The sequence below is a fragment of the Canis aureus genome, chromosome 4, assembly GCF_053574225.1.
Source record: "Canis aureus isolate CA01 chromosome 4, VMU_Caureus_v.1.0, whole genome shotgun sequence".
In the NCBI taxonomy this organism is placed as follows: Eukaryota; Metazoa; Chordata; class Mammalia; order Carnivora; family Canidae; genus Canis; species Canis aureus.
In genome coordinates this window covers 21,402,829-21,420,118 of record NC_135614.1, presented here as the reverse complement: position 1 = coordinate 21,420,118, position 17,290 = coordinate 21,402,829, and the positions used below count along the sequence as shown (strand labels likewise).

Genomic DNA, 17,290 nt, shown 5'->3' with positions numbered 1-17,290 from the left:
GCTTTCTGTCTTTCAATTTGACTAGTTATCTCATATAAGTGGAATTATATGGTTTATTTGTAAGAGAGAGATAGCAAGAGAGAGCACAAGCAGAGACGAGACAGAGAAGCAGACACCCTGCTGAGCAGGGAACCCAATGCAGGACTTGATCCTGGGACCTCAGGATCATGACCTGAGCCAAAGGCAGATGCTTAACCCACTGAGTCATCCAGGTGCCTGGTATTTGATCTTTTTTTTTTTTTTTTTTTTTATCTTTTGTAATTGGCTTGTTTCATTCAGCATGGTGTCCCCAAGATTCATCTGTGTTCTAATATGTATCAGAATTTTATACCTTTTAAGGCTGAATGATACTCCATTGCATGTATATGGCACACTTTGTTTATTCATCTATCAGTGGACATTTGGGTTGCTTCTACCTTTTGGCTGTTATGTTTGGGGCATTTTAAACAAATAGAGGCTTCCTTAGATATACTTTTGATTTTATATACAATTTCATTTTGTTTTTTGCATTTTTACCTATTTTTGCTTCATTTTTCTCTATTATGTGATACCTTCTATATGGTCCTAAAAAATATATGTAGCAAGAAGTCTCCTTGCTACCCAGGTCCTCTTCTACTCAGTTCTTACCCTCACAGATAATCACAATTTGGTGTTTTTTCTTTTTAATTTTAATTTCATTATAATTAATATACAGTGTTAGTTTCAGGTATATAATACAGTGATTAAAAAATTCTGTACTCCGGGCTCATCATGATAAGTGTACTCTAAATCCCCTTCACCAATTTCACCCATTCTCCTACTCACCTTCCCTCTGGTAATCATCAGTTTGTTCTCTATAGTTAAGAGTCCATTTTTTGGTTTGAATTTTTTCTTTGTTCATTTGTTTTGTTTCTTAAATTCCACATGAGTGAAATTATATGGTATTTATCTTTCTTTGACTTATTTCAGTTAGTCTTATACCCATTAGATCCATCCATGTTGTTGCATTTGCAAGATTTAATTTTTTCTTATGGCTGAGTAATATTCCATTATTTATATGTACCACATCTTTATTCATTTATCTGTGGTTGGACACTTGGGCTGCTTCTAAAATTTGGCTATTGTAAATAATACTGCAGTAAACATGGGGTGTGTACATCCTTTTGTGGTTTTTTGATTTGGTTTGGTTTTTGGATTTTTTTTTTTTTAAGATTTTCTTTTAATGTATTTATTTGAGAGAGAAAAAATAAGAGAACATCAGGGAAAGGGCAGAAAGAGAGGGAGAAGCAGACTTCCCACTGAGCAGGGACCCCAACGTGGGGCTCGATCCCAGGACCCCAGGATCATGACCTGAGTTGAAGGCAGATGTTTAACCAACTAAGCCACCCAGGCACCCCTAGAGATTTTATTTATTTATTCATGAGAGACACACACAGAAGAGAGGCAGAGACACAGGCAGAGGGAGAAGCATGAACCTGGAACCTGATGTGGGTCTTGATCCCAGGACCCTGGGATCACACCCTGAGCCAAAGGCCAATGCTCAACCACTGAGTCACCCAGGCATCCCATCCTTTTGAATTGATGTTTTTGTATTCATTGGGTAAATGCCCAGTAGTAAAATTACTGAATCATATGGTAATTCTATTTTTAATTTTTTGAGGAACCCCTATACTGTTTTCCATAGTGGCTGCACTAGTTTGCATTCCCTCGACGAAGCACGGGGGTTCCTTTTCCCTACATCTTTGTCAGCATTTGTTTCTGGGTTTTTTTATTTTTGCCATTCTGTCAGGTGTGAGGTAATTTCTCATTGTGGTTTTGATTTGCATTTCCTTAATAATTAATGTTTTTTTCATGTGTTTTCTTCAGAGAAATGTCTGTTCATGTCTTCTCATTTTTTAATTGGATTATTCAGTTTTTTTGTGTTGAGTTGTATACAATTTGTGTTTTTTTCAGTAACCTATATAATTCCTTTAGGCATAGACAAACAGACATGAATCATTATTCATATTTACCTGTTTTTTTTTTGTTGTTTTTTTTTTTTGTTTTGTTTTTTTTACAAAGGAGGTAATATATACACTCTAATGGACTCTGCTTTTTTCTTAATAAAATAGCTTGGAGGGATCCCTGGGTGGCATAGCGGTTTGGCCCCTGCCTTTGGCCCAGGGCGCGATCCTGGAGACCCGGGATGGAATCCCACGTCGGGCTCCCGGTGCATGGAGCCTGCTTCTCCCTCTGCCTGTGTCTCTGCCTCTCTCTCTCTCTGTGACTATCATAAATAAACAAAAATTAAAAAAAATAAAATAAAATAGCTTGGAGATCTTTCCATGTCATCACACAGAGACTTGATTGTGTTCTTACAGTTCCATAGTTTTCTATTGTATGTATATATGTGTGTGTGTGTGTGTGTGTGTGTGTGTGTGTGTGTGTGATGGTATATTTAACCACTCCCCTGAGTCTAAGGCTATTACAAGTTTTTTTTTTTTTTTTAATTTATTCATGAGAGACAGAGAGAGAGAGAGAGGTGGGGGGTGGGAAGCAGAGACACAGGCAAAGGGAGAAGCAGGCTCCATGCAGGGAGCCCGACGCGGGACTTGATCCCAGGACCCCAGGATCTTGCTCTGGGCCGAAGGCAGGTGCTAAACCGCTGAGCCACCCGGGCTGCCGTATCCATAGAATTTTAAATGTGTCAGTGGATCTTTTTTGGAATATATGCTTAAAGTAGGAAAATAGTTCACAACAAACTGTGTTCTTTGCCAGAACAAACTTAAATGTATAAGAAAACCCAAATAACTGAAAATTCTTTCTTTCAGATTGGTGAACTCCTGAAAGATTGGCGACGTCTTAATGTTGCTATAACCAGAGCCAAACATAAACTGATTCTCCTGGGATGTGTGCCCTCATTAAACCGCTATCCTCCTTTGGGGAAGTTACTTCATCATCTAAACTCAGAAAAATTAATATCCTTTTTGTGTTGTATATGATCACATCTGTGCTATTGTAAGTATTCTATTTATGAGCTTATATAAATTAAAACTTAGTGCCCTGTGCTTTCCATAGGCACATTTCAAAGACCTGATTCTACAAAGGAAAAAGAAAACAATTCACAGGAAGTAATCTTAAGCAAAAAGTGAAATAATGAAGGTGAATGGAAAAGGATAGTTTGTGAAGTGAGAAAGTGATCTGTGCCCTAGGAGCAGGGTACATGCTTCCTAGAACACACCTGGGAAAAGTGGTTACGCCTTCTGGTTCTTCTCACCCCAATTTATAATCTTTTTTTTCCTTTAATCTAGGACAAAGCATTAAAATTTTTTTAAAAATTAAGAGAATTGAAAAAAATGGAGTTATTCTTTGTCATATTGTAGATAATGATTAAAAATCATTTTAAAAAATTACTTGGAGGTCTTAGGCTAAGATATGTAAACTTTATGGTTTAAGTACATTATTATCCACAGAATGCCATAAAATATTTTTTAGCAGTCTTGTAAATCAAATTACAAAATATTAAATAATGTCATAAATGTTTTTGTGTAATTCCATTTTGTGTTAAGTGTATCTTCCTTAATTTATTTTACATCATGGATCTTCCATCAGAGGAACATGAAAGTCTTTGTCATGTATTGGGTGATTTTCAAGGAAGATAAAGCATTGTTTTCCTTGATTTCTCATACTGGCATAGTTATCTCCTCTAAATATTACCTGTTATTTGCAATTTGGGTATGCTGTGAAAGCAGTGCCTGGTTTGATTGTGAAGATCATTTTTATCCCAAGGAAATGAAATGATATAAATGTTCTCTGTTGAGAGTTCCAGTTTTTTATTTTATTTATTTATTTTTTTGGTATAATCTAGTTAAACACAGTTCTATCACTGTGTAAAATTTAACACACTATTAAATTTTTTCAGTACAGGTGTACCCAAAACTGAAAAGTCTGTTTTATAGATACTTTGTGTTTTTGTGTGAGCTAGAAAGAGTTTGATAAGTTTTTACCAGCTTTAATGATAGATTAACTTTTGGATCTGAGGAACTTTAAAATTTCAATACTGATTTGATTTTGTAGATTTTTATCATTTTGTTTGTTTAAGAGATTAGGTAAAGAAAATTGATTTGTCTTTATCACTTGAGCACAATCTTGTGATGATGAGAAACACGGGTGTGATTCTTTTCTGTGTTTTGAGATCTGTGATTCAAAGACCATTTCGTTGGGTTTTTCCCCTGTTGGTTTTTGGTATAATATACATTTTCACTTTAAACCTAGGCTTTTAGGGCGGCCCCGGTGGCTCAGCGGTTTAGCGCCGCCTACAGCCCAGGGCGTGATCTTGGGGTCCCGGGATCGAGTTCCATGTCCAGCTCCCTGCATGGAGCCTGCTTCTCCCTCTGCCTTTCTCTCTCCTCTCTGTGTATTCTCATGAATAAATAAATGAAATCTTTAATAAAATAAACCTTTTAGGCTTTTAAATTATTACTTATAAATTATTTCCAATTAATTTCTGATTCCCCCTTTCTCACTTGTTATTTTGTATTCGGTATTCTATAGTAGACTTTGATATAAAAGAAAATAATTCTTTCCTTTGAGAAATTTTATTTGCTAAACTGATGGCAAATTAAAAAGGTATGTCCCAGGCAGCCCAGGTGGGTCAGCAGTTTAGCACCACCTTCAGCCCAAGGTGTGATCTTGGAGACTCAGATCAATTTTTCTCTTTTTCTTTTTCTTTTTCTTTTTCTTTTTCTTTTTCTTTTTCTTTTTCTTTTTCTTTTCTTTTCTTTTCTTTTCTCTTCTTTTCTTTCTTTCTTCTTTCTTTCTTTTCTTTCTTTCTTTCTTTCTTTCTTTCTTTCTTTCTTTCTTTCTTTCTTTCTTTCTTCTTTCTCTCTCTCTCTCTTTCTTTCATCTTTCCCTCCCTTCCTTCCTTCCTTCCTTCCTTCCTTCCTTCCTTCCTTCCTTCCTTCCTTCCTTCTCTTTTCCTCCCTTCCTCACTCCTTCCCTCCCTCCCTCCCTTCCTTCCTGACCAATTTTACCTCAGTGTATCAGTCTTTGGGAGGGGTCATCTCTTTCAAAGTTGTTTTTTCTTTGTTTAAATGAATGTTAAATATGTTAAAATTGTTGCTTCTACCTCATGTTTTTAAAAATTACTTGCAGTTTTTATTAAATAGTTTTCTACTTTTAGACCTGTATGTGTCAGTTATTAATCTTGAATAAGGGCAGCCCGGGTGGCTCAGCGGTTTGGCGCCGCCTTCAGCCCAAGGAGACCCATGTCGGGCTCTCTGCATGGAGCCTGCTTCTCCCTCTGCCTGTGTCTCTGCCTCTCTCTCTCATGAATAAATATATAAAATCTTTTAAAAAAAATCTTGAATAATGATTCACAGTTGTCTAGCATTTTTTTTCAAGTAGTAAATGAAGTTTTCTGAAGTTATTGAACCTTTCAGAAGTTATTTTAATCTGCAAGATGGAGACAGTTCCATTCTCATGGGGTGGTTTTGAAAATGAAAAGGCCTAGGAACTGTACAATTACATGCTCATTCACACTAGAGGGGGCATGGAAAATCAGTGGTGAAAAGATAATGCGATAGTTGGCTATACATATGGAAAAAATGAAATTTGATCCTGTTCCACACCATTCATTAAAATCAATTCTGGGTGCAATTATCAATTCTGGGTGCAATTAAGAGACCTAAATATGAAATTTAAATCTTTGTAAATTCCTCTTTTTAAATTATTTATTTATTTATTTTAAAAGATTTTATTTATTTCTTCATGAGAGACACTGAGAGAGAGGCAGAAACACACAGGCAGAGGGAGAAGCAGGCTCTCTATGGTGACCCTGATGTGGGACTCGATCCTAGGACCCCAGGATCACACCCTGAGCCGAAGGCAGACACTCAGCCGCTGAGCCACCCAGCTGCACCCAAAACATTTTTAAATTAAATGTAGAATTCAGTAGTTTTTAGTTTTTAAACCATAAATTCAACTACAAGAAAAGTAAGAATTTATATTTATCAAAGGTCTCCATAAAGAGGGAAAATATTAGCCAGAAAATGGCGACACATTACTGACACCAAACTAGTATGTAGAATATTAGGTAATGTATATAGGCCAGTAAGAAAAAGATAAGGCAATAGAAAAATAGGCTAAAGACCTGAACAGTTTTTTTGCATAGAGACTCCAAATATTAAAACATGGGGAAAGTGCTCAGCATCATTAGTAATGAGATCTATACAAAATAGACCCATCCTATAATCCCCCAGAAGATTGGCCAAAAAAATGAAGAGATTCTCACAATTCCAAGCATTAGAATGAACATGGAACAACAGAAAAACCATACTGCTGATATGAGAGTACATTTTGAGAAAAGTTTTGAAAAGTTTGCCTTGCATTTATTTATTTTTAAGGATTTATTTATTTTAAAGAGCTAATGAGCAGGGAGAGGGGCAGAGGGAAGAGAGGGAATCTCAAGCACACTCCCTGCTGAGTGCAGAGCCCAAGGACAGGGTGCTAGATCTCAGGATCCTGACATTGTGACCTGAGCCAAAGTCAAAAGTAGGATGCTTAACCAAATGAGCCACCCAGGCGCCCCGCCCATAAATTTAAAGAAAGGCATATCTTATTTTCAGTTATTCTATGCCTAATTATATGCCCTAACAACGCTCTTGGACATTGACATAAGGACATGCACAATTTGGAAACACCCCAACCTGGAACTTCTCTTGGACATGGATGATGTTGAACAAGGAACAAAATTTTTACTGTTACTCCATTTGTGAAACGTTTATCAACAGGCAACAATAAACTACATGGTTTAGGGGCACATACTTGTGAGGTAGAAAACAGAAAAGCAAGGAATTCTCATAAAAGCCAGAAGAGTATTTCTCTGGGGGATGGTGAATGGTGGCTAGGGGCAGTTCCCGGGGAGAATGAGTCTATCCTGTGCTTAGTTGATCTGGTGGCAGTCACCCAGTTCACTTTATAATGATTTTTAAAACTGTATGTAGAGAGCAAATGGGAGTCTCACTTATGTCAGGCAGGGGCCTGTGTCAAGCAATGACGCAAGCAGTTAAGGGTACTGCATTAATCAGGTATCCACCAAGACCAACCCCAGCTGACCATACCCCAAAACTGATAACAAGCAGAACCAGAAGAGGTCTGTAGGGGCCGAGACTGATTAAATCCCTTTAAAAGGAGGTGGATTGGGGGTCCCTGGGGCACCTGGGTGGCTCAATGGTTAAGCATCTGTCTTTGGCCCAGGTGATCCCGAAGTCCTGGAATCCAGTCCTGCATCGGTTTCCCGGAGGGAGCCTGCTTCTTCCTCTGCTTATGTCTCTGCCTCTCTCTGTCTCTCATGAAGCAATAAATAAAATCTTTAAAAACTAACAACGGGAGGATTTTGGCAGCAAACCGTCAGCCTCCTCAGACACTGACCCGCTATGTCTGACCACTTAAAAAGGCAGCTGCTGCTGAAGGTTCCGCATGACAATCTCGGAACAGAACTGAGATCCTTCACGGCTCAGACATAATAAGCAGTAAGTGCCGGAGATGACCCTGACAAGAAGGAGGCCTTATCTCAAGGGCGCACTCACACACTAGCTTCTTGTCTGGTTCCGTAACTTCCTACCCGGTTATCTTCTGTCTTGTCTGGTAAGAGGCCACGTTAATCACGTGGTGAAATGCCACGGAGTCTGAAATCCTGAACCTGCTTTATAATTATGTTAACCTCGCTCTACGACCTAGTAAAGATGACCTTGTGCAAAGACCTAGCAGCTGTGTGTGCACATTCAGAGTGTGCTCTGGACTTTGTGCAGACGTTTGATACTTTCTTCTCCATGGATGAATATCTCACAGTGAAGAAACCTAATACTATACTGGCCGAGGTGATGAAGAGAAAAACAGCCCAATTTTCATGAAATACATCCGTCTTTCTAGCTCAGCCACTGCCTTAACAATTGCTAACTGAGGTAATAGCTTACTTGTCCTAAACCGATGTCACCTAGTGCCCTCTGACCATGCGGGTTTTCTTCTGCCTGAAATGAGAAAAAAACCCAGCTCCATCTCTACATCCGTGTCCCTTGCTAAGTGCGGCCCTTCCCATAGCTGGTGTATTTACTGTCAGAAGTCGTGCCTGGGCTGCCTAGTTCAGCGGATCTCTGCCTCCTGGCTCCCCGAGGAGCCTGTGAGGCGTGAAGGGAAGTGGCCGCTGCGTCCGAGGAACCGCGCGGCTGGAGGCGTCTGCACGTGGCCCACACCCCGGCCGAGCGGCCCGGCGCGCTGGCCAAGCCCCGGCTGCGAGGCCCGCGGTCCGCCCAGGGGCCCGCCCGGCTCCTCAGTCGCGCCGTCTCCCTCACGCCGCTCTTCCTCCTCCTTCCGGTCCGGCTGGACGCGAGGAGGCCTGGCGAGGGCAGGTCCGTTTCCTGCCGGCTGCAGGCCCCACGGACCCCCGCCCCGCTCGCGGCGTCGCGGGACCGCCCGGACGTCCTCCCGCCGCCGGGAGCGCTGTGGGCCGCGGCGGGCCTGCTGGCAGACGCCCTGGCGGCCGCCGCGCGCCTGAGGGGAACTGCTGGCGGGGCCCAGGGCGTCCCCGCCCGAGACCGCGCCGCCGCCGCCATGGGTAAGGGGAGCGGACCAAGAGCCGACCCTGGGCTCTCCGTCCCAGGCTGAAGGCCGCGGCCGGGCGGGGAGAGGGGGTGGTGGTGGGCATCGAGGCCCCGGGGCGCAACTGGGGCCCGAACCGGGGGCCGGGGCCGGGGCTGGGCGGGGGCGCCCGGGGTCGCCATGGCAACGCGCGGCCGCCCCCGATTCCCTCAGGTCTCCGCCCCGGTTCTACGGCCTAATGGCCGAGGGCTCGAGGTCCGACGGCTTCCAAGGGGCGAAGACCGGGCGGGCCGGGGGGCTGCTCCCGGGTCGGTGGAACAGTCGGGGACGGGCGATGACTTTTCAGGTTTGGGGGTGGCGGAGGGAAGACGCGCCTCAGGTTTTGGCCTGGGTGCCTGACGCCGCGGGCGGGAGAGGTGCAGCGATGCGGCGCGGGACCCCGGGTGAGCCCTGCGCGGGGGGTCCTTGCGCGCCCGGGCCCTCTGGGGAGCCTTGGTGCGCGGAGGAAGGGAGGCGGGAGGGGGCCCTAGGCCCGGGCGAGATGCGGGGACCGGCCTTTGGCCTTGTCGGGGCTGCAGCCCGCGAGACACCTCTGCGAGCCTGGGCGGGGCGCGGCCCGAGGGTAATCGCCGCGGGGGCGAAGCTGCTGCCAGCCCCCAGCCCCGACCTGCCTGGGAGCCGCTGCAGATGCGCCCTTTGTCTGCTCGTCGCATCGCGAGTCACAGACCGTGATGGGCACCGTTAAGAAAAATGAGAATTAGTACAGATTATGAAACATCCAAGGGTCCCCTCCCCGCCCCCCAAAAAAGGGAGAATTGTACCACCATGCGGATTTGAAGGAATGATGTGTGTGCAGATTTTCCACCAGGTAGCTTGCTCATAGCAGTTGTGGCTGTTTGCATTTTTTTTTTTAGATCCTGGGATTCCGTTTCAGGCTTCGCCCTTAGCTATCAGCTGAGAACTCGAATGCTAGATCGTTGGGAATCCTGGACTTTTGTTTAGTGAGGGAAAAACTGGTTCACTGAGACTAGTAAATTTGCCAGAGATTTATGACATCCAAATTTCTAGGTTAACTAGGGATGAAATTTGTGGGAAAGAGAAAAAATAGATTTTTGTGAATTGAAAATAATCAATTACAAATCAGTTATTTATTTACTTACTTATTTTAAATATTTTATTTATTTATTCACGAGAGAGAGACAGAAGAGACACAGGCAGAGGGAGAAGCAGGCTCCGTGCAGGGAGCCTGATGCTGGACTCAATCCTGGGACTCGATCCCGGGACTTCAGGATCACTCCCTGGGCGGAAGGCAGGCGCTAAACTGCTGAGCCACCCAGGGATCCCCAAGTTTTTCCTTTATTTTAAAGTGGATCCGTTAACTTAGTTTTTGACTAAATCAGCTGTGTGGAAGGGTAGGGAACTTAACTGTGAAACGGCTGTTTTTATTTCCTCTGGGAAAATAAAGGTGTTATGCAATACAGAATTACAGTTGCGATGAAAAAACAAGATGGAAAGAGGGTTAAAATGAGCGAAAGAGGGGCACTTGGGTGGCGCAGTTAAGTAAGTGTCTGCTTGAGCTCAGATCAAGATCCCAGGGTCCTGGGAATCGGGACCCACATCAGGCTCCCTCTTCAGCAGGGAGCCTGCTTCTCCCTCTCCCTCCTGCTCCCTCTGCTTGTGCTCTCTTTTTCTCTCTCTATTAAATAAATAAATACAATCTTTAAAAAGGAACTTAAAAAAAAAAAAAAAACGAATGAAAGAATTGAATGGCTTCTCCTGTATTCCCTTATTTTTTGGTGTGTTTTTATTTATCATGTTTATGGATGATATCATAATCTTGGCATTGTAGCTACCTTTTACTGCCAATTTATTCTGAACATTTTTTGCTTTGTGATTTATCCGTAGACCATGCCTGCTGTCTACCTTTTCATGAAACTCTTAGATATGTTGTTTATTACTCCAAACTTATCTACACAAAACATCATTTAAAAAAAAAAAAAACCAAACTCATTATCTCTGAAGACGTACCACTAAAGTAAAACAAATACCAGAAAAGAACCAAGTTGCACGATCTTGAGAATAATTCATAAACTTTGGGGTGGACATGGTAGTGTTCTCTGGTATGTGTGAGAGAGACCTAAAGGGAAGTTAACCTAGGGGTGTGGATTAGTTAGGGAGACTAATTTGTCAACCAAGGAAAAACAAATCATTGTTGGTTTTATAAGGGGAATGAAAGGGTTTGTGTATTTTTCAGTGTCATGTCTTGCAAATGATGTTGATCTCCTTTCTTGTGCTTTCAGCTACAAAAGACCCCACAGCTGTAGAGAGAGCAAACTTGTTAAACATGGCTAAATTGAGTATCAAAGGACTCATTGAATCTGCTCTAAGCTTTGGCCGCACTTTGGATTCTGACTATCCTCCCTTGCAGCAGTTCTTTGTTGTTATGGAACATTGTCTGAAACACGGTCTTAAAGGTATCATGAGATTTTAAAAAAACTAATTAAATTTAAAATCCCCCCATTTCCATCTTAAACATCCTTGAAAATGTGATATTTGTTGAGGCCATAATTATTGTTACTTTATGTTTAAAAATACTGGGTGGGGGACGCCTGGGTGGCTCAGCGGTTGAGTGTCTTGTCTGCCTTTGGTTCAGGGTGTGATCCAGGGGGCCCTGGGATCGAGTCCCACATCGGGCTTCCTGCATGGAGCCTGCTTCTCCCTCTGCCTGTCTCTGATGAATAAATAAAATCTTAAAAAAAAAAAAAAAAATACTGGGTGGGTTGGTTTTGGGAGAAAACAGCCTACTGCTTTATGTTTTCTAATTGTCTTCAGAAAATGCCTTGTTAGTGTTTTGTAAAAACATTTGAAAAAAAAATTTGATTTTTCATTTCTTTCAATATACTCTGAACTGATTTCTATTTTCTAGGAAGTTACAGTTATTTAAAAATTTTTAAGCTTAGTGACTCCAATATGAAGTCTTATTACTAGTTTGAGCCTCTTGGCACCCTGGCACGTATCTAGAAAGGTTATCTTCTGGACTGGATTATTGTAGGAAAGTGAACGCTCCCTGGAAATTATGATAATATTGGATATTTTCATCTGTACAGTTAATACTGGTTTATCATCATGTAAAAAGTTTATATTAGATTTAGCTATTTAATATACATAGTATAATAACTGTTTTTTTACTTATTGTAATAACAGTTGTTGGTATTTTGGTCTTTAGTGCTTCTGATCAGCTATGTGAAGGGCTATGTAAGAGTTTATACTAACTTGACTATTACAAAGCTAAAAGAAACTTGGTTCCTTATGGGTATACTAGAAACCTGGCTAAGTTGGGAAGGCCTAGACATTCTGACTAAGGTACATGAAAATGGGGGTAAATGTAAACAGCACAAGAGGAGATTTACATAAACATGGTTTTTAAAAAATGTACTTCAAATTTTAATAAAATGTACTGCCAAAGGAGCCTTGGCATCAAAATTTAAGAAACTTGCAAATAGGGATCCCTGGGTGGTGCAGCAGTTTGGCGCCTGCCTTTGGCCCAGGGCACAATCCTGGAGATCCGGGATCGAGTCCCGTGTCGGGCTCCCGGTGCATGGAGCCTGCTTCTCCCTCTGCCTATGTCTCTGCCTCTCTCTCTCTCTCTCTCTGTGTGACTATCATAAATAAATAAAAATTAAAAAAAAAAAAGAAACTTGCAAATAGAACTTCAATAAAAACAAATTAAAATAAATAAATAATTTTTAAAAATTTGAGAAATTATGTGATGTTATTAAAGTATTCATTTCTCTTTTTGTTTGTTAAGAATTTTAGCTGAGATATAATTAATACATTAGTTTCAGGTGCACAACATAATGATTTGATATTTTTATGTATTGTGGAATGATCACCATACTGTCTAATTGATATCCATGCACATACATAGTTAAAATTATTTTTTCTTATTATGAACTTTTAAGATTTACACTCTTAGCAACTTACAAATACACAATACTATTAACTGTAGTCATCATGCTGTATATTACATCCCTATGTCTTATTTTATAACTGAAAGTTTATTTTTTTTATTTTTATTTTTTTAATTTTTATTTATTTATGATAGGCACACAGTGAGAGAGAGAGGCAGAGACACAGGCAGAGGGAGAAGCAGGCTTCATGCACCGGGAGCCTGACGTGGGATTCGATCCTGGGTCTCCAGGATGGCGCCCTGGGCCAAAGGCAGGCGCTAAACCACTGCGCCACCCAGGGATTCCGAAAGTTTATATTTCTTACCCATTTCCTTTACCCCCACCCTCTGCCTCTGCATCAATCTGTTCTGTACCTATGAATTTGGTTTCTGTTTTTTAGATTCCACTATTTCTTTAGTTAAAGACAAAGTAATTTTTAAAAATTACAAATAATAGTAAAACCTACTCTTTTTGTACAAGAATCAAACAACATAGAAGCACCTAGAGCAAAAACAATTTCCTTCATTGTCTTCCATTCATCTCCCTAAAGGGAATTCTTGTCATTCTTCTGAGGCTCTTTTCCTTTTTTTTTTTTTTTTTTTTTACTCTGCATAGAATTATGCTAGTATTATTATTCTGTGACTTTGTTTAAAAAAAAATTAATGATATGGTTTGGAGATCTTTCCATTTATGTTGAGGTCTTTGTCACATTTTTAATGGCTCTATATAATGGCATAGTATATGTGTGCCAAAACTTACTTAATTGCCCTCCTCTTAATGTACCATTAGGTTGTTTCCAATTTTTTACTATTAAAATTGTGCTGTTAAGAACATGTTTTGGATATATGTGTTTTTATGCTTGTTCTGTAGGATAGGGTTCCTCAGAGTAGAATCACTGGGTCAAAGGATATAGGCAACTGGCCTCTATGAAGGCTTCATGGTTTTATCAAATGTCAGTGGATGTAGGTGTGGTTCCCCACATTTTGCCTACTCTTGATACTATCCGTTTCTGCTTTTTTCAATACATCAGGAACTCACCAGTCTGATCTAACAACCTGGAGGATTTTGTTTTGTTTTAGTTTTTTTAATTTTTAAAAACATTTAAAAGATTTTTTCAATTTTAATTTTTTTAATACTTTCAGTTTTATTTATTTATTTTTTAAGATTTCATTTATTTATTTCTTAGAGCACAAGCAAGGGAAGCAGCAGGCCAAGGGAGGAGAAGCAGGCTCCTCACTGGATAGGGAACCTGATGGCTGGTTCCATCCCAGGCCCCTGGGATCATGACCTGAGTGAAGGCAGACTTTTAACTGACTGAGCCACCCAGGTGCCCCATACCTTGAGTTTTAATTTGCTTTTTGAAAAGCTTTCTAGGGATCCCTGGGTGGCGCAGCGGTTTGGCGCCTGCCTTTGGCCCAGGGCGCGATCCTGGAGACCCGGGATCGAATCCCATGTCGGGCTCCCGGTGCATGGAGTCTGCTTCTCCCTCTGCCTATGTCTCTGCCTCTCTCTCTCTCTCTCTGTGTGACTATCATAAATAAATGAAAAAAAAAAAAAAAAAAAAAGGCTTTCTATTTAAAAAAAAATAGCAGTGACCTAAATCTTTATTTTCCCTTAGGCTACAGAAATGGAATTTGCTAAATGATGGCCAAATAGTTCAATTTTAAGCTTTTTTTCTGAATTTATTTTCCTTTACTTCACAAAATGTCATAAGGCATGTCCTAACAGTCATATCATAGGCTTGTCTTGATGAATCATTATGAAGCCACATTGTGCTGATTAATTTTTTCCCCCCAAGGGAAAATTGCCTACCTTGTCCTTGATTGGTGATTGTCCTTGAGTGGTACATATAATAGGTGCCCTTGATCTGCAGGAGATCTGGTCAGTATTAAGAAAGAAATGTATAGTGATTTCATGGTTTTATATTACCCAATTCTCAGAATAAAAAGTCACAATTTTTCATGTTAAAAGTAAAATAACTGGACGCCTGGGTGGCTCAGTCAGGTGTCTGCCTTTGGCTCAGGTCATGATCCGGGTCCCGGATTTGAGCCCCAAGTCCTGCTCCCTGCTCAGTGGAGAGTCTGCTTCTCCCTCTCCTTCTGCTGTTCCCCCTCTGTCAAATAAATAAAATCTTTAAAAAAGTGAAATAACTTTTTATTTGTCCTTGGTTTATTTAATAAACTGATAAAAATCAAACTACTAGGGCTGCCAGCCTTTTAATTTTTGGTACTGGTAAAGAATAAGGCCTGTTGTTTTTTTTACTTTAATTATGTGCCTGCATATTTCTGATAGGGAAGAATGGCCAAGATATATTTATGTGTGTATGTTTGTTTATTTTCTTTTTTTTCATATTTCTGATAAGAAAAAAATACCAGGATCCTGATGAACAGGTTCCTGATCAACAGTGCTGTGTTGTGATAGGAGAGGAAGGTTTCTGAATAAGTGTATTTTAAATTAGGAATGTTGAAACTAAAAAAAAAAAAAAAAAAAAAAAGGAACGTTGAAACTAAATATTTAAAAGGTAGTTATTACAACTTTATGTTTTTATTTTTTTTTTTAAAGATTTATTTATTTATTCATGATAGACACAGAGAGAGGCAGAGACACAGGCAGAGGGAGAAGCAGGCTCCATGCAGGGAGCCTGATATGGGACTCGATCCCGGGACTCCAGGATCACACCCTGGGCCAAAGGCAGGCGCCAAACCGCTGAGCCACCCAGGGATCCCCTTATTACAACTTTATATATTGAAGTTGTATGCATTATATATACTTTTTTTTTTCAGTAAGAAAATCATTTTTGAGTTATAACAAAACAATCTGGGGCCCTTTGGAACTGGTAGAGAAATTGTACCCAGAAGCGGAGGAAATAGGAGCCAGTGTTCGGGATTTACCTGGTCTTAAGTAAGTAATCTTATTTCTTGTTCATTTCTAACCACAGAAGTATATTTGCTGTTCCTTAAAAGTAGTTCACACCCTCTTAATCTTCTCTCAGCCTTAGTAGCCGTCTTCCATTCTCTTCTAATAAAATTCTGTTCTTTCTTTATGGCTCAGCTCAAATTTCATTTTCTTTATGAAATTTCTCTTAGTCCCTTTAGCAAGAATTAACTGCTTTTTCTTTTATACCTTATCACTATAGTCACTCCTTTATTATGTATCACTGATTTTACATTGTATTTCAAGAAACTACAGGTCCCTTTAAGACAGGATGTATCAGTCATGCATTTCTATTTCCTGAGTGTTAAGCTAATTTGCAGTAGTAAGCTAGTAGGCAACCAGTAACTATTTGTTGAAGACTGATTTAGGTTAAATCCAAGGCAAAGGCTCAGGAGATTTGAATTCTCAGATAAGCTATTTATATATATGGAGCTTGTGCAAATTACTTTTCTTTCTCTTAAAATTGGGACCGATAGTGTCATCTGCCCATTTCACTACACAAATGTATGTAAAATGTTATAAAAGCTTAATAAAGATTTAAAATGATAAAGCCAAGTTCTTATGTTTTCCTTTAGTTTATCATAAATCTTGTGAATGAGATAGCCTGTCAGATCAGTTTGCTTTCTCTTAGCTTAATAATTGAGAGTTTTACATGTTATAAGGAATATAATAATGTTTTCTTGTTGTTAATATCCAAATATTTCCAAGTTGAATTTAATTGAATGATAAAAGTAAATGGTTACTATTTATTAAGCACTGTCTCAGGGTAATAAAATAATTGGTTTATGTGAATTATCTCATTTAGTGCTTACATCAGTCTTACAGGATAGAGATTATTATAATAAGTGCATAGAACTGAAAAATAAAGGTCAGAGGAGTTAACAGTTAATAAGTGGCAGAGCCAGGTTTCAAACCCAGTTTTAAAATTTATTAAATTTATTATTATTATTTTTGTAAGTAATCTCTCTACCCATTGTGCGGCTTAAACTCATGACACTGAGATCAAGAGTTGCATGCCTGACTGAGCCAGCCAGATGTCCCTCAGACCTAGTTTTTAGAGTTAAATAGCAAGTGATGTTCATATTTATGTTTCTTTTTTTTAATAAATAAATTTTTTTTAAAGATTTTATTTATTTATTCATGAGAGGCAGAGAGAGAGGCAGAGACACAGGCAGAGGGAGAAGCAGGCTCCATGCAGGGAGCCCAATGTGGGACTCGATCCTGAGACTCCAGGATCACGCCCTGGGCCGAAGGCAGGCGCTAAACCGCTGAGCCACCCAGGGATCCCCATATTTATGTTTCTTATAATGGCATAGAGGTGTAGTGATTTTTAGCAAAGACAGAAGAAATAGGGAATTATAACTCTCCAAAAGAGAAATATAAGAAGGGGTGCCTGGCTTGCTCAGTCGGTAAAGCATAATGACTCTTAATCTCGGAGTTGTGAGTTCAGGCCCCACATTGGGTGTAGAGATTATTTTAAAAAGAAAAGAAAAGAAATATAAGATTTGGTCATTTTAATATGAAAATACATGTTCATATTGTTTTTAAAAGCTTAACTCATTAAAAGTAAAAAATTTGGGATCCCTGGGTGGCGCAGTGGTTTAGCGCCTGCCTTTGGCCCAGGGCGCGATCCTGGAGACCCGGGATCGAATCCCACGTCAGGCTCCCGGTGCATGGAGCCTGCTTCTCCCTCTGCCTGTGTCTCTGCCTCTCTCTCTCTCTCTGTGACTATCATAAATAAATAAAAAAAAAAAATTAAAAAAAAAAAAAAAAGTAAAAAATTTTCCTTCAAATGGCTAAACCATAAGAAGCTTGTTAGCTGTTTAGTAGTGAAGATTGACTTTCCTCCC

The 17,290-nt window shown here is 40.2% G+C and overlaps 2 protein-coding genes across 13 annotated transcripts in view; both read left to right on the top strand.

Annotated features, from left to right (window-relative positions):
* The window catches only part of DNA2 (DNA replication helicase/nuclease 2), a 56,728-nt gene extending 52,311 nt beyond the window's left edge, over positions 1–4,417 (top strand). For all 4 annotated transcript variants that reach the window (XM_077894772.1, XM_077894771.1, XM_077894774.1 and 1 more), the window contains 2 exons: positions 2,790–2,938; positions 3,554–4,417. In XM_077894772.1, the coding sequence (XP_077750898.1) occupies positions 2,790–2,938; positions 3,554–3,620 (216 nt within the window). In that variant the 3' untranslated portion in view covers positions 3,621–4,417. The remainder of the gene's footprint in view (positions 1–2,789; positions 2,939–3,553) is intronic.
* A 3,996-nt stretch (positions 4,418–8,413) lies between these two features.
* Positions 8,414–17,290, top strand: part of RUFY2 (RUN and FYVE domain containing 2) — a 53,097-nt gene continuing 44,220 nt past the window's right edge. For 6 of the 9 annotated variants that reach the window (XM_077894732.1, XM_077894738.1, XM_077894734.1 and 3 more), the window contains exons 1-3: positions 8,722–8,902; positions 10,857–11,030; positions 15,290–15,407. In XM_077894732.1, the coding sequence (XP_077750858.1) occupies positions 8,737–8,902; positions 10,857–11,030; positions 15,290–15,407 (458 nt within the window). In that variant the 5' untranslated portion in view covers positions 8,722–8,736. Of the gene's footprint in view, positions 8,573–8,721; positions 9,000–10,856; positions 11,031–15,289; positions 15,408–17,290 lie in introns of those variants that run through there. The other 3 variants (XM_077894737.1, XM_077894735.1, XM_077894733.1) reach the window with 3 other exon arrangements.